The following is a 20,751-nucleotide window of genomic DNA, read 5'->3' as shown; positions in this document are numbered from 1 at the left end:
GCACAGTTCTTGGGCTTTGTTCACCTTTTGCTGAGAGTCAGCGGCGTTGTGCAGCAGCAGGTGTGATTCCTGTCATCACTCACACATAAACAGAATAATAGCAACCTTGGAAGGCTTGTGTTTTTACAGCTGCCAATGTAAAAAGCTCTTTGGGGGCCTGTCAACTCTGCAGTTAGCGCACGTCTCGGACTGCGGGAATGTGTTAGTTAGCGTGCGTGCTAATGAACTGGCTCTTTGGGAGCGGATGGCAGGTCTTTTGGGAAATTGTAGGTGCTGCACAAAGTGCGCATGGGGAGAGGAAATGTCCACAGAGGAAGCGAAAACTTTACAAAGTGTCTACCTGGGCTTGTTGCAGGTGGTTACGACACAAACTTGCACCGATGAATGGTTTGGGAGCCAATTTACGCCCCCTTTCTCCCCTCTGTTGGACTATAGTCCAATTTTCTGCGAGAGAAATGATATGAAGGATTTCAGGGAATGGGATTATTGGACTTCAGCCTCTTGCAATATGATAACGCTCAAAAGTAGCTGCCAATACAAGAACGGTGGAGGAAAAATGAAAATAAGAGCAGATTTCTGCCAAGATAAACACTCAGGAGGTTTCCCCCTTCGAAGTTTCCCATATTTCTTAAGTGAACCTCAATTTGATTGTGGCTGCCTGACAGTCTGAAATGTGAAGTGTTGCACATTACTCTGAGTGATATGAAATCTCGAAAATCCCTGTCGTGATTCAAGGCAATGTGGTGAAAGTCTCAAGTGTAATGAAAAATGAAAGAAAATTGCGACCCTTTGTAAATGGAGGAGGGGGGGTATCGGCATGACATTCGAGAATGAGAAATATCTGCCATATAGGCCTGTTTACATTTATGATGCCGTGCTTTCTATTACATCGCATTATGCGGTATACTTTTTTTTTTTTTGGTAGAGTCACTGGCACAGTGTGATTTTTGACAATCTCTTTAAATCGGAGGCGGAAAACCAAAAAAATGCGAGGGGAGCCACCGACATGTGTTTTAACTTAATAATAAAGCCGCTCCCTTTCCTTCGGAGGGCAACGATAATAATGTTCTGCGAGTTGTATACAAGCGAAACCACCGCTTCAACGTCTACTTTTATTGTTCAGTGCAAGCCAGTTGCATTTCACGATGGCACACACATTTATGACAAAAAAGAAATAGTAGGGTTCTCTATTTGTGTTTTTATTTCTTTGAGAGAAAGGATGTTTCCAGGTGTAACATGAAAAGTGATGAGTCTCCTGTCAGAGCAGAAGTACAAACTGTGTTACTGTACGATGCTATTTTTAGTCTGTGGACAAAATACTTCAGACTTTATTCCCATTTGAGGAAAAAAACGACCCATATGATGCGTTTCGTGGTGAGCGCTTCGCTGATTAGCCTTAGTTGTCGTCAACGCCAGAATCAAGAGTTTTTGTTCACACCTTCAACTGGATTAAAAAACAAACAACCTGGCAAATAATTGCCGCGTTTTCCTTGCTTTTAACCAGCATAGTGTTCTAAATGTTCAATAATAAACTATGCAAAAAAAAATATATATATATATATATATATATATATTGGCATTTGTATTTGCACAAACACTGAAGCAAAATGATGTTTTAAAGCCCACCATTGTACATACAGTATTGTAAACTGCCCATGGCCATTGGAGCGTTGAAAATGAATTGTTCAACTTGACACAGCAGATGCAAATTTCATCTTCAGAGTACCTGCTCCGAAAAAGCCACAAAATGACCAATTTGTCAGCTTTCTATGATGCGACCACTTCATAGGAAATGTGCGTTGACATCGAGAAAATAGGCGTGAACCAAGACTACTCTGTTTGAATTTAGCCGTAATCCTCCGTGGCATCAACAATCTTCATCATCACCTGATGGGAGTTCAATGACAGCCATGTTTTAAGCTTGCTTACTTGTGTGTTTTACACTGGAAGAAAACCCCACACTTGTTATTATCTATCTTTGCAAGGTGGCTGAAGACAACAGATATAAGACAATAATGCAATGTGTCAGATGATGTTCAGTCTGTAGGTAGTGCTCTCTACCCTTGTTGGCAATATTCATCCACGTCATTTTCAAAGGTCCTGTTTTAATTGGGTCGTTCGATTGGGTGGAGAACCTCCTCTTGAATTGTTCCAATGAACTTTCCCGAGTCCATGTCCAAATCTAGTTGGTTACTGTCTTTTGGCTCCAGCAGCAGCTTGGCTTCTCTGCTGCGTCCTGGATTGATCAAGGGAGTGCGGTACTCCTGGAGGCCCAGGAGTTCCTGGTGGTCCGGGCGCCCCAGTTGGTCCTGGTTTCCCTTTGGGTCCCGGTGGTCCAATTATACCCGGTAGTCCTGTTTGGCCCTGGATCCCTGATGGACCTCTTGGTCCCGGGACCCCGGTTTTACCAAGTGGACCCATATCACCTTTCTGGCCCTTTTCACCACGTGGTCCTGGTTGGCCGGGGGCCCCTTTGGGTCCTGTGTTACCTATGGCCCCTCGACTGCCACTAGGGCCAGGTTGACCAGGTGCACCTCTCGGCCCAGAAGAGCCCTTTTCTCCTTGAGATCCACGGCCTCCTATTGGGCCTCGATCACCTTTACTCCCGGTCAGTCCTAGAGGTCCTTTTGACCCAATCTCTCCGCGGTTACCTTTCGGGCCGGGCGGTCCTGGAGCACCTGTGGGTGGATGAATGCATGAAAGTGAGTTGTTGTTTTTTTTTTTTTTTTATACACCACACTGACTCTACCTCTTAATATCGTGAAATTCTTGATCAGTTGCGTATGGTGAGTGTCCACCAGCTTCATCTCCTCCATCACCATGGACAAGTTCCTGACATCCACATCCAGACGTACATTTAACAACATGTGCTCCTGCCTCAGCGCGTCCGCAGAGTTCTGAAGTAACAAGACGCTGCTGTTTAAGTTCTGCAAGAGAGCGAAAGAGCGAAAAACCCGTGAGGATGTGGTCTGTCTAAACCATCAGAACCAATTTGGTGTTTCTGTGTTGTCACGACCTGCATATCTTCTATTTGTCTGCTCAGGCGGCTCTGGCAGGTGGAGCTCTCAATGTTGATGTACTTGTACATGCTCTGGACATGACTGACGGTGGCATTGATGCTGGATGAGATTGTTTCTATCTCCATCTCGATGGAGTCCAGACGCCCATCCAAAGCCAAGAAACGTTCTCCAGTCCGGTTTTCGTAGTACCTAACGTTGATGATAACCGTTTTGTGTGTGTGAGGGGGGGGGGGTTCAGTCTGAATTTTGAGTTGTGTGCCTGCAGAGTGGTAACACAAAATTGTGGGCACCACTAAGGTCCACTGGAATGAGATTTGGTGTCATTCAATGCATGAATAAGAGCCAGAGAAGGGTCAGTAATGGCCATTGTACCCAGTGAGGAGAGAAAATTCGCCTGTAAGTATTTTTTTGTATTCTCTGTTTAAGTGTGTGTTCAAGTGGCAAATCTACGGGCAAATCTAGAATTGATAAACGGGGGATTAACTGCAGTGCCGAACATACTTGGAATGGTAGTGCAGGTCGTGCATGTTCTCTTCATGTTCGTCCATGGAAGTTGTGACGTTGTCGAGTTGCACTTGCAGGTTCATTACCTGCAGAGGACATGACATCATCTTTGACATTCCTATTCACGGGGATAGGTACTGAGCCCTCCTACGACTAGTGAAAATCCGTAGAATTATCCAACTCAAACAAACCACTTTTACACAAGGCTCATGGATAGCGTTAGCTAGCATACTAGCCTAAATAACATGCTAGCACAAAGTGAACACGATGCTCAAAGTCATTAAACTCACCTAAGTGGGGACAAAAAAAAATACTTTTACTTTCAGGTTCACGTTGACTGTGAATTCAAAGACTGCAACAAACAAAAAACGAGGCCAATGAATTTAACCTACCAACAACACTAAGCTTCCACAATATGGCGCCAAAGTTATTATTGGATTGGCTTCAGCACAAAAACAGCAAATAGATGAGTTTTTCAATAAATAACAAAGGATAGGTTCTTCAAAAAAACAAAAAACAAAAATTTGCAAATGCCCGAGAAGCTGTTAATCACTTCTGGTCATTAGATTCAGAAACACACACCTGCTGACTGAGTTCGTAGTACATCTCCGAGGAAATGGAGATTCTCTGGTGGTCCGCGACGATATTGTTTTGCAGGGACCGTAAGATTTGGGTGTTGCTGCTCGCATTGGATTTAATCATGCCCAGAACTTGAGTGTAGTTCTGCCATTCGCTGGTCAACTTCTGGAGGACCAAAGTCTCCTCGTCTGATTTCCTCTGCAGGGCATCAATCCACATCGTACTACAGAGGATAGATCACATCAACAAATGATTTCCTGCGATGACAAAGGGCTAAGATGTAAGCAGGAAATGCATGTTCCCGGTTGATATTGTGCGCATGGAAAGAATGAAAGGAACATATGGATGACAAAGTCCATCAACTGGAGTTTCAGTCTGGAATTGCTGTTATTCTTTATTGGATTCTGGCCGCAAAGCAAATGATTTCCATATGTGGTCCTTCAAAAGTGAACCAGTGCTGACTCAGAGGCTTCTAAAATGTCAACAACATGCGCAAGGGGTCCTCGGTTTATCGTAAAGATTTGGACGTCAGATGTCGCCAGACGACAAAGAAAAGTAATTGCGGTGACTATTTGTGCCCAAAACTATCTATGCCATCCATTTAAAACAGTCAACCGAGGGGGGCCTTCTTGGATTGCATATTCTTCATCGGCATGCCCGTCCAGAACCGCGGAATGTTACACGTTAGGTCCACCGTCAACCAATGACCGCTTCCGCCAATTATAGATGAGCAAGAATTTTGACCCGCGCCTGCACGTCTCACAGCGTTCCACTCGCCTCAGTGCCACTGTTGTGTTGATTTGCTGCGCAGTAGCTTTGACATCATATTGATCTTCTGTCAGAGTCCTCATTCTCTCTTCCGTTTCCTCCAGCACGTCCCTCCAGCCCTCCACCTGGTCTTGGTATCCCACCAGCAACTGGTTGAGAAACTTGATGGACATGACGTGGGTCTGCATATCTGTGCTAAGCTGTTTGCTAGTGGCTGTCAGCTTGGTCTGAGTCTGAGAGGCTTGGTCCAGGACCTGAGAGGTACAGCAAGCGTTATATCGCCGGCATGAAAATTTTGTAAATCCTTGTTATGTCATTGGGCAAGAGGATTTCAATTCCGCGGTGGTCCAAGGTACCTGCTCTTGTCCCAGGAGCATTTTTTGGATGTCCTCAAACTCCTGCTTGAGCCGAGCTATCTCCTCGCTGTACAGGGTCACATCCAGACAACCTGAGCAGTTAGTGATCTCTGAAAGATCAAGATGGGCATTTATGTAGACAGACCGCATGGGAAATAAGTGGGTACGATGCACAGCGGAGAAGCATTACTGTCGAGGGCTTTCTGAATGCTGGCGATCTTCTTTTCATAGACAAGCTCTTCCTCGGAAAGATAGTCCACCTTCCTAAACACTAGAGAAAGAGCAAGAAAAACTGTATCACGATATCACCACCATATCAAATTGTCCCATGAAAGCTTTTGCCTGTCGCCTTATTGTAGCTCATTTAACAAATCAATCATAACTCACCGAGTGATGCCAGCACGACCACAATGACGATCAGGAATGCCACTAACGCGTAAAGGACTTTGACAGCCACTTGGAGGGAATGACTCTGCCGGCACCTCACACAACCTCCTCGAGTGCGACCTGCGCATGGCATCACATGGACGTATTCCAAGATTAGTGTTGCATAGCTCACATATCATGCAAAACAATCGATTTGGGCTCACAAGTTGTGAATCCACTTGTATGCATGCGGCCTTCACCTCTGAATGGCGGTATATCCTCTTCCTCGCCATTGATCTCCTCCTCTGCAACATACGATTGAAAACAAGATGTGATGTTTGGTTGTGATCCATCTGCTCGTGATCACAGCTGACTCCATCGCCCAGTCTCACATCTATGCTGCAACAAAATACCGAACCTTCAGATTACCTTTAAAGAGCTGGTTCTCATATCCTCCGTAGCTGTCTGTCAAGGAAAGAAAGACGTAAGAAAGATGTAAGAATCCCGCTGCATGGAACAGCACACACAAATCTAACTAACGCATTGAAGCATGTGCACATTACGTCAGACCCCAACCTGAAAACTTTCCAAATGATGAGAAACCTGTTATGCAGTTAAATTATGCTTATGTAATGGCTGTAGACACGTCACTGGCTGCATGTCAACATTGGCACTTTTTCATGGAAACGTAATTAATATTACACCAAAATGCATGCGAGGCTTGACTATGTTATTCAATTTTTAGAGTGAAAACACAAGAGTAGTTTAGTCTTACATGCATGGCCTATTTGAAAAATCTTTCAGCCCGGACAGAAAGAGTAAAACGTTCCTTCAGCAGTTCTAGGTGCAATGTTCAAAGATTTTTGTGCCAGATTTTCTTTTTCCTCCCACCTCTTTTCCCAGAGTGCGAATCATGCACAAAATCTGCTAAGTCAATCGAACGCCTGACATTCTACACTGTGACCTTCATTCAATGTGAGAATGTTTACTGTACTCGCGGTCACTGTAGTACATCTGCTGGCGGCTGCAGATGTGGGCAAGGAGGACACCATATAAAAAGAGAGACCATGACAACCAAAGAGTGATGACGATTAAAATAATAATAATACCCAAGAAGATAAGAGTATGCGGTAGTATGTAAATATTTGACCGTAAAAGAACCCTATGCCGTGACCTGATTCCCCCTACTTTGTTGGTTCATAATATTGGTGAACCCGCCAGGAAACCTCTTTTGTGGTGGTACCTTGAGCCTCAAACTTGGTCACTGATCAAATTTGGTCAATTGTAAACCGTAAAGGAAACCCTTGAAAAATAAACCCAAATTGTTACCAGTTGCTGTAAACATGAAGCAGCATACAGAATGATTGTTGACTGCGTCATCAATTTGGCTGTTGCTTCAAATCAGGTACAGCAGCAGGAACTCTTCAAGTCGCATCCGCAATGCATACTTGAGGGTTTTCGTTTTTCGCATTCTGGTTTAATCCAAGCACTTAACTATTGTGGTTCTTTGGACTTGGCCTACAAATTTAAAGTATCATCAGCACATTGTTTATGACCTAAATGGGTATCCACCCTCAAATATTTGTCGGCTCTGGGTGTCTTCCCACCCTCTACCACACCGGCCCTTTCTCCTTTGCTCATGTTTTCATTTCTCCCTGTGCGAAAAAAAAAAAATAGTCCTCCCATCTGACTTGTTAGTGAGGAAGCGGACGGGTCCAACACACACAAAGCGGTGCTGAGCTGACAGCGGCACCACAACAGGGCCTGTGCAAAGTCACACCTAAGCAGCTAAGTCACAGCCAAACCATGTGGAACCACTAAAAATATATTGAGCTCTTTTTGAATAAGTGTCCATTTGCATGTAATTGGAGCATACGTATGACATAGCTAGCTTGAATAGCAATCGTGAGACCCCTCTTATTTATTTTTTAATGGAACCTGTACAGCCATTTATGATTTAACATGATTGCATTAAGATTGCAAGTGTCCCATGACTTTGGTCTTTGCAGAGTACAAGCCGTGCCTAGTTGTCAAACGATAGAACTGTAGCTTGACACGTAACATTATGTAATAAACGCACCGTTGTGCACAGCATAGCAAACATCCACGTTGTGTCCAGACCATGGATGGAAAACGGGATGGGGAGCAAAACAAGTGCACAATTTAGCCTTGAAAAGACTTCGACGGTGTGTAAAGGGTTTTACCACCAAGGCTGGAAAATGTCTGCTCTTAAGTCTAATAAATTGAAACATTTCCTTTTCTGACTCAGCGCCGGTGCAGGATCCAGCACAAACCAGATGAACTCCATGAGAGTAAAGAGTAGCTCGCATCTCTGCTCTGGAGAGACATTGTGTCTCATCGAGTGTTTTCAATCGAAGATATTTGTGGAATGGATCCTATAAAACCGTAGCTAGCTGGTGCTAATGGCTTTTATTTGCTGAACGACAGGAGGAACGAGGCGTTTATTTGAAGGAGGTTTCTTTTGTGAGAGGAGGCTTTTATTTGTCAGTTTATTGGTGGATGGGAAAATTGCCCTTTCTGTGTTACATTTGGCAGAAAATGTGTCAAACCGCGAGCATTGTTTTTATTCCTGGTCCCTCTCAATAATACAATACTCGTCTGCGGCTTTGGTCTGCCTTGGGGTAGCGCGTAGGGCAAAGAGGGGGAAGACGAACTCGCCGATTTGTTCAAGTGACGACCCGCAGTCTCTATTAGAGCACAGGCTACGATTTGAGGATATACGGTCGCACTTGTTGAACAGTGATTTTGTATGCCTTACTTTACAGCGAATTTAATAATCCGGATAACTATTGTGTCATGAATGTGGCAGGCGTCTCCGGTGTATTACATATTTTGTCGCTAGATCAAAATCACTTAGTTGGAGGGAATTTCTGCGAAGGGGCTTTGTTTTTTTGCCAACCCAGGTTCGACTGTGGCGGTGCAACGCACCTATGAAAATATCACGGTTGGAATCTTGTGAAACGCAGACAAATTCCACGCAACTGTAAACCACAACGTCGGATACAGTTTCCAAAAATGACGAGCCCGCTCTTCTCTGTCACTCGGCTTTGCTCGTTTGAGCCTGTGCGGGGTTTTGCAAATGCGCGGCTAACCCATGATTGAGAATGCTGTGCAACAGTTGTACTGTTTATGTTTACGGACATGCACGGTAACAATTATCCTTTCCTATTTTGAACTTTTACTAGCCGAGATGTAAATGAAAGCAGGACTCCAAAGATGCTCCAAATCAGATTAGAGGCTCGGACGCACAGTTGATTATTTAGAAGACCTCGGACTTGAACGTATGTGTGGTCTCCTCAAAACAAATGTAAATATTTGGAATTTGTTGCCCTGAACTGTGAAAAGAGAAGTGAAGGTTCTCTTCCAGTGGTTGGGATATTTGAAGAGCTCGAACCTGTGAATGAGTCGTGTTGTCACTTTAAAAGGGAAAGAGTGAGAACGAGCCTCGATGGTTGAAGCCTTTTTTTTTTTTTTTTTTTTACCCCAACCCTGTGAGGAATGTATCAGGCAGCATATTCTGGCAGCAAGACTGAGCCTCTGAGAGAAGAGAGAAATATGGCTCACGCCATTTTTTGAGACAAAAAAAAAAGATTACATGGCTTCATGTACTCATCATGTTGCTCAAAATCCTTTACATCCTCACTTGAACAGATCACGCAAATCCACCGTTGAGCTTAAATTCAGTACGAAAAATTATATAGTCGGTATTTGGTTCAGAAGGAAAAAAAAGTATTACATAGGCCATTATTTGAGGAAGGAGTGTTAAATCATAGAGATATCGGGTAATAAGTTATGTACAGCACCCAGGGGTTCTCTTTCTCTTTCCCTAAAAAGGCACACCTGTCCATCATCCTGAGACTCTCCCACTGCGAGCCCCCTTTGTGTGAAGAATGTATGAGGCAGCGTATTTTGCTCCGGGTCAACTGAGCTGGACTCGCCCCTCAGAAAAAAAAAATTCTGGGAAGCCACATCAACATACAAAGTAGCTGCTGTAGCCTTTGGCTGAGGAACACGCTTTGCGTGTTCTTTTTGAGTTCATTTGCCATGCCGCTGTGTAGCTCCAGAGCACTTTACCAACCCCGCCAGAACGCCAAGGGAGCAAGATGGACGTGATTACTATTTACTGGCAATGTCCAAATCCAAACACAATCTCACTTCATGTGAAACGGCTTAGAATCATTCTGTGACGAACAACTGCATGGGACCACTGAAATAGCAACAAGATAGCAAGAAAAGGTTAATTACACTCAGGTATTCGGATGATGTTTACTCCTGCCTACGTATTTAAACAGGAAAAGCACAAATGAAACGTCCGGGATAGAAATAAGGGAAACAGTGCGGTTGGGTTGTCAAGGTTATCATAATAACAGGAACTGGAAATAAACAGACGCGTCCCATTCCACGGGCTCGGAGTTGAAGGTCAAAGGCAGTTTGGAAAAAGGTGAGGCTTTATTTGAGGATGTTAAAAGGCCATCCCTTGACACAAACCATCTGTTGCAATGGAAAAAAAAACACCGTGCTGGTTTATGACCTGACTAAATAACTTTACTGTGGATAGATGACAGTACAGTGGTTGGGACTTTCTTTTGTTTTTTGTTCGCCAAACTTTTCCTTTCAGATTCCATTTTCCTTCCAACTGCAATCACACAGATAACAGAAATTCTTTGTGGTTTACTAAAAAAAATTGGGGAGGAAAAAAATGTTAATTATCAACCAAAACAGCCAGTAAAATTTCCCTGGCCATGTGAATGTCAGGCATCTTAGCTCCCTTGAAATGCACTGTCGAAATCGAATTAAATGATGATGATGATGATGATTATTCTTGGCCACTAGTTGCTATGTAGCGCTCATAGGATACATTCTTACCTACACCATAGACCGATATCCCATTTATTCTCACTGTTGCGTTTGAGCCAGTTAGTCTGTATTATATAAAATTCATCTCGCATTAGGGATGAAAGAACCAACAGCGCCATTTGCTGGATTTTACTCTGCAATGCCCCCGATTTAGCTATACAGTACTGCAGTTGTCTCTGCTCTTTTTTTGTGCGCAATGATAAACAGGCTTACATCATTTCAAGCTGTAAGCCCACATGTGGTATTCCCTCCCACTTCCTCATGTCAACTGTATCCTTCAAGTCTCTGTTGGGCTTTTAGTCAAATCATTGTGGCTCAGCACAAAGCTCGTGTGGGAATCATGTAATGCTCCTGCCCTCCGTTAAGCCCCCCCCCCCTCCCTTGGCAAACTTTCCCCTTCATACCACGTTGCTGCAAACCTTATGTTCTCTTGCTCTCTTGAAGAGGAGTCAAGATGTGGGGAAATTTGGCCGCGGCACACAGCACTTTTGTCGAAGTCACCGAGATGTAATAAGCACGCACACGCAGACATTGAGAAAGCTGACAAATTGTAGCTTCCAACCCAAGATCAACAAAGTAGTACTTTTCTCAGGATGGTTGATGTGACGCATACGTGCTATTTTTACAGGTGCCGGATTATTGTTACAATGGCAGGTAGCATGCTAGGATATTCAGCCATCCGTTTTCTATACTGTTTGTCCTCCTTAGGGTCGCGGGTGAGCTGGAGCCAATTCAAGCTGACTTTAAGGAAGAAGCTGGACTGATCACCGGCTAATCGTAGGAGCACATACATCACAGACAAACAACCAAGCCGTCAATGGCCCTTGGTCCACCGGTTACGTAGCCGTTTCATTTTTCTGCCTGTCACTATATGCCACGAACATAGAGAGAGGAAAAAAATAATCAGTTATCACTTTGGTCGAGAAATAAAAGCGGTCCAATTAAGTAAAATTGTATTAAATCTGGTGATCGAGTGGTTAGCGAGTCTTTCTCACAGTTCTGAGGTCACGGGTTCAATTCCAGGCTCTATGTGTAGCATGCATGTTCTCATGTGAGAGGAAATCGGGAGTACCCAGAGAAAGCTCGCGCAGGTCCTCGAAGAACATGCACTTTTCATGCAGTGGAGCTGAGATTCAAAACCTGAACGTCATAACAGTGCGAAGCACATTGATATGTGCTACCATATAATAATTTTCCATATAATGTCCATCACCAAAAATATATACTGTACATACATGTTCTAAGTACACTTTACCTTTCATGGCTCCTCACTTTGGCTCACTGATGCTCAGCTTGACGCTTGCGGTCAGAACGAATGAGCGCAGGTAAAGCTAAAGTAGTCAGCAGGTTGAGGCATCTGCATTCATTTTCCCAGCTCCCCCCGCCACCCCCCCCCCCCAAAAAAAAAAAATAGCGGTGAAAGTCCCAAACCTCCTCAATGTGCTGCTTGGGTTAAAAAATGCTGCAAAACAAATTCATTCATTTGCATCTTAAAATGGGTAAAACATATCTAGTTGAATAGTGATCTGACCGTAAGATGAGTTACAATTTTAGTGTTTGAAGTGCTAAAAGAGCATCGGATTGGAGCTCTGTGATCTCATCCCTCTCCCATCCAGAGCCTGAGGAGACTAAAACCTCTGCAGAATGAGTCCATGGGCGACTTTCAGAGGGAGGGAGGAAGCAAGGAAGAAGAAAAAGGAGAGAGTGAGAGAGGGAAACAAAGAAACTGGAAACATGAGGGAGGGCCTGGAACTGGGACAAAAAAAAAAAAGCAAGGGGTAAAAAAGGGGAGGGTCCGTGTCTTTTGCGGCAGTTAATGACTAACAAATGTTTGGACATGACAGGAATGAGCACCTTGAATACATGAGTACTTGCAAAGTAACACTAGAAAATATCTCTTAGGGAACACCTGCACATACCAGAGTCATAATTCCAATCTGGCACTCTTCTCATTTTGCTGACCTCCAAAGTGCAGTCCCAAAAATTGACAGCAGGTGCGATTAGAAAATCACCCCCCCCCCCCCCAAAAATGACAATATTGACTCAGCATGGTGTAACGTCTAGTCATGATCCAAGCATCTTTGCTGACATTGAAGACCCATAGAGAAGGGGACGACACACATACCATTGCTGACTAGAGTCAAATAAAAAGAAATAGTCATAGATTTATCGGAACCCCTGCAAGTGTTTAAAGTGTCGTGCGAGTACCTCTCACACGTCAAAACGTTTGCGAGCCGCTGCTGTGCACCGTAACCGACACCCGTTGAGGTGTTAGCTTAACACGTGAGGTGTGCGGACTGAACCACCAAAAAAAAAATGATGCAGACCAGCCAATTGTTCCTTTAAATGTTCCTAAAAATGTGCTAAAGTAGATCGCCACAAATCTGCAGTTGCAGTCGTCTAACTCGGGCAAAAACTATTCAAGAAAACATTTTAACGAAGCAAAGCATGAATGCCATTGAGGACATTCTCTGCAGTGACTGTAGCCAATTGTTTTTTAGTTCGACGTCCTTTTCGGGTGACGTCGACATCGCTGAATTGCGCTGAGGCCTCGGGCTGCATTCTGCACAGCAGAAACGTATCCAGTGACAAACATCTCTCAGCTGTCCTTTGATCATGAAGAATTATATCGTGCCGCGTTTCTAAATCAGTGCACATTCCGACGCAAACACGCTCATGCATGTCACCCGACACAAAGCTGAAGCTAAATTGATACCAGAATCAGTCCAGATGCTTTTTTTTTTTTTTTTTGAAGTCCATCTGGAGCCAATCAGTGGCGGCTCAGTCAATATCACCCAGGGGGCCTATTAAGCCTGTGATAAGTGCACCTTGTGCCAGAGGTGACTCATTAAGACATTTGTGTTGAAATTCGTGCCATCAGTTAAGCTAGTTCTCTGCAGACCCTCATCAACAACCATGGAGACTATTTCAGTTCAGTGGTCGGCCAGTTGACAAACACCCCCTCTAGAGCAGTGATTCTCAACCAGGGAGCCAGGACCCCAAAATGGGTTGTGGACTGGTTGTAAAAAATATTATCGGACAGAACTTCCTGCAGCATTTAAACAATCTCTCATATGTTTAACAAATGTGTGCATTAGAAATATTGAATTGTGCCATATTCCCGTTCACAGTTGTCATGTTCATTTTCAGTTTCTTTCAAAGGTGCTGAGCAGCAAAAGGAAAAAGCAGGTCCCAGGCCAGGGTGCTAATAGTGGAGAATCTTAACCTTAAAAGCTGTGTAAATAGCCCCAATTTTCTGATTGCATAAATGCACTGCCTCTGTGAACCATCTGGACTCTTTCATACACGCACACAACACCTACCCACAAAAATGGAGCAAAACAACACTTAGCAACGGGTCACGCAACAGATTTTCTGTTTAGTCACACCGGATCTGTGGCTGGCAAGCCAGCGACACCAACAAATGCAAAGTCCAGATGTGTTTCAGCTTCTATGCCGCTTCCAACTCTCGCCGTTCGAGACACACATGCATGTCATTGTAAGACTGGCGGCAGGGATTAAAGTTACCTTTTGTCTCAGGTGCACAAATGGAGACCTGACAGTATTGTTGCAAATCAGGAGTTGACAAATTATAGCCGCGGGGGCCACTTTCGACCCAATGAGCAAGTAAAGCACAACCAAGCGTTTTTGTGCCCAAACATGTGCCTCACCTGGCCCATTTGTTCTTAAAAAATATCAAATATCGGCCTTGAGCACAAATGTTTGCCCACTCCTGAGATAAACTGTAAAGACCAATGCTTTAAACCTAACTTTAAAGCATTGGTCTTTACAGTTCGATGATCTCTCAGAGTTGAGCGTTGCTGACATCTAGTGTCACGTTTGCCAATAACACCCAGTTGAAAAGTGCAGGTTCTGCACACGAAAACCAAGTTTGAAAGTTGTTCATCCAAGTGTGGTACGCAGAGGCGGAATTTACTGGAACATGCGCATCATTCCCTTCCCTTAGCAAATGCCTAAATAATCAAAAGTCTAGTTTGTATTTTAGAAATCGATTTTATTGTTGATTGTGTTTCGGTGCACCACCTTCACTTCTTTCATTGGAGTTGTTTTCGTCCACAAACGATTGTGGTTTTCATTCTTTTGGGAAAGGAGTTGGTTGTACCATTGCGCGTTGAGTCACCGTCGTCATGCACGGCACGAATCCAATGTTTGTGCACATTTCTGTCTTGCACTGCCAGTAAATTACGACATTTCTCGAAAAGTCGTCAGACGCTTGGATGTAAAGTAGACAAACGAACAATAGGGAATTGCATTCAGACTTTCAAAATAACAATTTCAGTTATATGGAAATGAAAAAAAGTGTCGTGAAGGGGGTGGGAAATGAAACAGGAGAATTTTTTCGGGCTGCAAAACGACCGAGGGCAACAGCACACTGGTTTATAAAATGTTGGTCTGTATGATATTTTATTAGATATTCTACGCATTATACATGCACATTTCATCAACGAATGACCTAGCTCATCTGTTCATTATTTCTCTTTTTTTTTTTTTGATACAATGACACCATACAAGACACCATGACGACACTTTTATTTTGAAGGGAATCGTCGGAAACCTTTTCCAGTATGGAGTTCGATAACGGTCTGATGAGTCACGTGTTTACATGTCCCAGTTTTATCTGCTGCAGTATAAATAGGAGCAGCAAGGATGCAAAGCAGCTTCAGACCTCTTGGGCGCTGAAGAAGATACTCATAGGTGAGTAAAAGCTGCTTTTATTTTGGCCAACCTGCAACAACACAGCTCACAAAGTAAACACTTTGGCTATTTGCACATTAACATGAGAGCAACATCAATATGAATTATTGGGAAGATCGCGCAAGTAGCTGCGGGGTTCCAGACTTGCTGCAATGTTAAAACGCGTTCGTTATATTATGTCTTGAATGGTTTATGTCAGGGTTCGGGTGTGGTTAGTTGTATAAGGTGACAAGCAGTGGGACCCGTTCTGATGCGGCACTCTGGACCAGATGGTTGAACTGATGACTTGTTTGTTTTGCTTACTCATGGGCGTGACCTCCATCTCTGGATCAGAACAAGTGGATTCAAATAAATCAAGTCTGTACTGTATGTCGATACAGTACTGATACATTACAGACTCCAAATAAGTTGGTGAGCAAATAGTTTGTACATTTTCATATGTTCTCGTGTTTTGAAATAACTACAATAAGAATGATAATATAAAAATATGCGCCAAAATAATACATCCATCTGACATTGTCAGTGAAATCTTATCTTGTGCAGATGTTTTGAATGACGTCGCCAATAACATTACAGTATCTTAGTGTTTGTGTTTTATGCAATTCAAGTCTTCAAACAAGCCATCGAGCATGCATGGCCTTGATCTGGATTTGCAATCTGTGAGTTGTGTCAGCACCGTCACGGCGCGCAGCCTTTATTTTTAAACCCATGGGTCGGCCTCGGAATTGTGAATCATCCCCCTTTTCTCTTTGTCACCCGTCTCTGTTTAACTCTCCCACACTTTGGCTGCCTTTGTTGGCATCCCCCCCCCCCCCCCCCCGCGCCGCCCATTTCACCCCCTCCCCTGCACCTCCAGGCTCACCCAGCCTGGAGGATTTCACCTCATTAAAAGTGTAACGTAATGAAGCGATTAACCTCATTGTCCAGCTCATGCGCCGCCACAGAGATGGAAATAAATGACAGTCCTACTGGTGTTCCGAACCTGCTCGCAGCAGAGACAAGAGATGTGCAAACATTCTCAAATGCTGAAAACGTTGACTCACAAATTCATTCAGAAGGACAGTTCATCGAATCAATCGTCAGTCAAACCAAACACACTCGTTCCCCTGAATGAATGCAGCGGTCGACCGGAGGGACTGTGTCCACTTGAGGATTTCCCTCTTGCGAAAGATCACCTGAGTGTGTGCTTGAAGAGGGAGAATAAAGGGTCAGCAGAGCAGACCGATCGGACGTCAGCAGAAACGGATAAACGAGAAGGAGCTCGCCGCTCATGTTATGCAACGTCCAGCGGAAAGTCACACTTGGTGAAAGTCACACAAAACGCTGAACCAAGGTCAGTGTGCGGGCACATGATGCTTTTTTTTTTAAAATATGAAAGTTTATAGCCCAACATAATAATAATAATAATAATAATAGATTTTATTTATAAGCGCCTTTCAAGACACCCAAGGACACTTTACAATAACAAAAAACACAAAACAATGCGGGTTGAGCAGCGGCAGCCAAAACGCGCCAGCGTTCACTCAACCCGAAAGTCAGAAAGAAACAAGGGAGGGAGAGGGGGAGAAAAAAAACCCACGCTCGAACTACCCTCATTTGAGGATAATTTGAGTGAGGCAAAAAACTCCTGCACAAGCATATGACAGTTACAACAGGTCACAAGACATAAACAATGAAGACGGTGAAACAAGGGAATGTATGAGGGAGGGGGTGATGATGTAAACTTGTTTGCATTCTACATTGCAGCTCAATTAACATTCATATTCTACTTCCTTCCATTGCCATTACAGAGCTCAGTTGCTGTGCTTTGCCAAAGTTTTGTGTGACCCCTCAAGGCTATTTGAAGCGGGTTCAATTCACGGGAGTCAAAACAGTCCTTATCGAAGCGATGCGTTGGCGGAACGGGCCTTGTTCTGTGGCCTTGTTGGGCTCAAGGGTGCAATACGGGGGCAGTGTGCGTCCCTCATTCTTGGAATAACACTGATATTATAACACCACAAAAGGAAATAAATACAAGGAAAACAGAATGCCTGAAAACAGTTTAGTTTTGGGACACATCAATGTGGCTTATCTGTCATTTTTGCAACATGTAGAGCCATCTAGCGTCTATAACGTGTCATTACAACAACATGAAAACCCAGTAAGGTGACCTCTGACACGAGATCTCATCTCAACTGTGGTTTTGTTTTTATCATCGCCAGCATTTCTCCTCATCGCCTGCTGGCCCTGTAAGAGTCGGAAAGGATGTTGATGATGATGATGATGAAGATGAGGAAGGGGTCCACGTCGCTGGCTGTGGTGGCTCTTTTCCTGGCCTGCGCCACCTGCATAGTCCCCCCCACCAGTGAAAATTTGAAACGTAAGATCCTTTAGCCATGTCAGATTTTCTACGCTTTATTCAAAGTGTGATACCAAAATATACGGTACCTATAAATTCATGCTCAAGTGTCTCCCCCCCCCCCCCCCCCCTCTCTCTGCAGAGATCTCCCAGGAGGGAGAGAAATACCTGAATGTACAGATTGAGAATGCCATCAATGGAGTCAAAGAGATGAAGAATATGATGCAGAAATCTTCACAGGATCACAAAAAGGTTTTGGACGAGCTGGAGAAAACCAAACAGAAGAAAGAGGTACAGATCCTCCTCAATCGTAATTCTTCATCTTTTCAGAATATTTTCTACAATCCCCTCACGTCAACATAGTTCCCTGGTACGATTGCGTCCAAGCAATTCTATGAAACGGAATCACAACGAGTCTAGGGAGCGCCGTAGTTCTGTCCATCAAGGACCAAGGAGTGTGGAAAAACCTGGAGAGCCCTGACCTCAATCCACATTGTTGTGTTGTCGCAGGAGGCCATGTTGGCCGCTCAGGAGATGGAGACCAAGCTCCAGGAGCAGGAGGAGGTCTGTAATGAGACCATGAAGGCCCTGTGGGAGGAATGTAAGCCATGTCTGAAGAAAACCTGCGTCAAGTACTACTCCCGCACGTGTAGCAGTGGGTCTGGGATGGTGGGCCGCCAGGTGAGATGTCATTGTCCAATAAGAAGAAGAAGAATACGAGATTATGGCACCTACAGTCATTCGCTTTTTTTTTTTAAATAAATACAGCTCACATTCTGGTGTACATTGTAATCTGTATTCTCAGATCTGCTGGTTCTCCCCCCACACACACACACACACGTGTTATGACTCACATTGTGTTCTTGCTTTCGCCATAGTTGGAAGACTTGCTGAACCGAACGTCTCCCTTCTCAATTTGGATCAACGGGGAGAGGATGGACACGCTGGAGCAGGAAGGCCAACGTCAGAACAAAGAGTTCAGGGAGTTGGAAGACAAATACTCGGAGATGGCCGACGGAGTGGACGGCATTTTTTCGGACAGTATGAAGGTGAGGGAAGGCTTAGCGCTAGGGTGGGGCACAAATCTTTGTGCTTGGATTGCTTTTTTTTTTTTAGTGGACAGAAGGGCCACGTCAGTCATAGAGGAGGTTTGATTTAAAAAAATATATATATATATATTTTGGGGAATATTTTTCAGGTGGCTGATCACGTGCACTACAACCCGCCGGTCTTCGCCCTGCCCAATTTCTTCCCATCTCGCTGGCGTCGAAGCATCCACTCGCTCTTCCACGAGCCCTTCCCCAGCTTCCAGGGTTTGTTCTCCAACATGATGGGCATCGGCAGGAGGAACCCCTTCGGCTCCTTTGGTTCCATGATGGACTTTGACACGGACGCCCCGACTAACGAGGGTACGCTCTCCAACGACGACACCGCCGGCGGGGCTGTAAAGCGGCGATGAGCTGCCGAATCCAAAACATGAAAGTGATGTTGCTTTTTTTTTTTTTTTTTGCGTGCTCACAGACGGCAGCGTGAACGAGGACGTGGTCATCACCAAACCTTACGGAGACGGCAGCATGACCTGCAGGGAGATTCGCCGCAACTCGGCCGGCTGCCTCAAATTCCGCGACGAGTGTCAGAAGTGCAAAGAGATTGAACACGTTGGTGAGTCCGTCCTAGCATGCAATGACGACTATTTAACCCTGATTAAAAATGTACAAAATAACAAAAACTGACCATGGCGGGGTGTCAAAATGACTGTGGACTGCCCGTTACCTTCGCAGATTGTTCCGGGAAGAAACCCCTGGAAGGTCCCCTGAAGGAAGAACTGGAGAGAGCTCTGGCCATCGCCGAGCGCTTCACTCAGCACTACAACGCTCTCCTGAAGCGCTTCGAGGAGCACATGTTCAACACGTCCGCCGTCATGGACCTGCTCAACAGGCAGTTTGGATGGGTGTCGTCTCTGGCCAACAACACCGACTCCAAGGATGACTTCTTCAAAGTCGAGACGGTGCATACACAAAATTATTCTCCCGATGAGAACTTGTCGCAATTTCTCGGGGTGTCAACGCAGCACGGCGGTTCATTTGGGGCATGATGGTGGGTAGTCTGTAAGTTTGTCTGTGATCGCAGGTGGTCACCAGAGATCCAGTGGAGAGGTCCGGTGAGGACGCCGAGCAGCCCGACACCAAGGTGTCTGTCAAACTCTTCAAATCGCCGCCCATGGACTTGAACGTCCCGGGCGACATCCCCTGGAACGACCCCAAGTTCCCGGAGGTGGTGGCCCAGGAGGCGTTGGACCGCTACAAGGATATCACTGTGTGAGTGGCCTGCTTTGGCTGTAACCCCCCCCCCCCCCCCGCCCCCAAAAAAATGCTTAGTTAAAGCCAAGCAATTTTTGTCAGCTTTGTTTTCTGTAACTGAAAGAGTGCTTGAAAAAGGAATGATGTCAGAGTATCGCCTCAAGGAACATCTCATGAGATTTTTTTACCAGGCCACACAGATTAAAAGAAGGGGGGGGGGGGTGTTTTGCAGCATTAGTGTAGTTATTATCCTAGTGAGAGCTGTATTTGCATCTCTTTGTTTTGTTTTTTTCCAGCGTTGCCAAATAGAGGATTTGTGCACATCCCGCTTGATCCAAACACGCCTGAAGCACCCCTGCAGCGACTCACTGATTCCGCCGCAACACCTCTCAAGTCCTGCTTCTGCAAAGCGACCGTTTAACCCTCGTCAGGTGTATTGACATCTCCTTGTCCTGCTGGAAGAGAATATAGTTAGTAGATGACAGTCTCCGGAAAGGCCCGTTCTGTGTTCGCGCTGACAGCAACCATAAACCTGCCCTGACTTGATTTCAAGATCTTGATCTTGCGGTTTGTTCTCAACGCCTGCAGATGAAACGGACTCTTTAGCGCGTACGAAAATAAAGACTGGTGTCACAGATTTCAAAGCAATTATTAAGGTCAGGTTGTCCGCATCGTTCTTCACTCATAGTTATGGTCTGACTTTGCATCGGTCCCGTCGCGGATCGCTCAGAGTCACTTTAAGCTAGATCGTAGCAATAATAAAGCAACGCCAAGAGAAAAATAAAACCTTCTCAAAGCCATTGTGTTTGTTCTCTTTCTTGATTCTCTTTGGTAAGAAAAAAAAACTGAAGCGCACTTGGCATTTGCCTATATTGCCAAATACGCAAGCCAGCTCTGACTAAAACGGTGCATTGTTTTTGATTTGC

At 44.7% G+C, this 20,751-nt stretch overlaps 3 protein-coding genes across 11 annotated transcripts in view; 2 read left to right on the top strand and 1 right to left on the bottom strand.

The window, feature by feature from the left end:
* The window catches only part of ak7a (adenylate kinase 7a), a 24,878-nt gene extending 8,437 nt beyond the window's left edge, over positions 1–16,441 (top strand). For 3 of the 7 annotated variants that reach the window (XM_086100137.1, XM_086100134.1, XM_086100136.1), the window contains exon 19: positions 11,180–11,865. The gene's annotated coding sequence lies outside the window, so the exon portion shown is untranslated. Of the gene's footprint in view, positions 1–4,307; positions 4,384–4,975; positions 5,133–11,179; positions 11,866–15,104; positions 15,188–15,520; positions 15,599–16,307 lie in introns of those variants that run through there. The other 4 variants (XR_015097640.1, XR_015097641.1, XR_015097639.1 and 1 more) reach the window with 4 other exon arrangements.
* scara3 (scavenger receptor class A, member 3) lies at positions 1,179–11,860 on the bottom strand. The gene is made up of 12 exons (XM_086100138.1): positions 11,727–11,860; positions 6,023–6,058; positions 5,854–5,898; positions 5,615–5,734; positions 5,418–5,498; positions 5,228–5,337; positions 4,881–5,125; positions 4,107–4,326; positions 3,522–3,610; positions 3,017–3,209; positions 2,750–2,927; positions 1,179–2,678 (listed from the first exon to the last, which is right to left on the bottom strand). The coding sequence occupies exons 1-12, from the start codon at positions 11,731–11,733 to the stop codon at positions 2,191–2,193; spliced, it is 1,812 nt and encodes a 603-aa protein (XP_085956264.1). The 5' UTR covers positions 11,734–11,860; the 3' UTR covers positions 1,179–2,190.
* On the top strand, positions 15,120–20,625 carry clu (clusterin). Of its 3 annotated transcripts, none has more exons than XM_086100140.1 (10): positions 15,120–15,187; positions 17,389–17,546; positions 17,668–17,816; positions 18,036–18,206; positions 18,404–18,574; positions 18,724–18,934; positions 19,047–19,187; positions 19,307–19,533; positions 19,656–19,843; positions 20,122–20,625. In XM_086100140.1, the coding sequence occupies exons 2-10, from the start codon at positions 17,432–17,434 to the stop codon at positions 20,132–20,134; spliced, it is 1,386 nt and encodes a 461-aa protein (XP_085956266.1). In that variant the 5' UTR covers positions 15,120–15,187; positions 17,389–17,431; the 3' UTR covers positions 20,135–20,625. The 3 variants fall into 3 exon arrangements, with proteins under 3 accessions (XP_085956266.1, XP_085956268.1, XP_085956267.1); XM_086100141.1 differs by lacking the exon at positions 15,120–15,187 and adding an exon at positions 16,371–16,520; XM_086100142.1 differs by lacking the exon at positions 20,122–20,625 and having other exon boundaries at positions 19,656–19,847.
* The last annotated feature ends 126 nt before the right edge of the window (positions 20,626–20,751 follow it).

Source organism: Hippocampus guttulatus, chromosome 20 (genome assembly GCF_054856545.1).
Source record: "Hippocampus guttulatus isolate MCC_2025c chromosome 20, RoL_Hgut_1.0, whole genome shotgun sequence".
Lineage (NCBI taxonomy): Eukaryota > Metazoa > Chordata > Actinopteri > Syngnathiformes > Syngnathidae > Hippocampus > Hippocampus guttulatus.
Note: the sequence above shows the minus strand (reverse complement) of the source record. Positions and strands in the feature narration are given on the sequence as shown.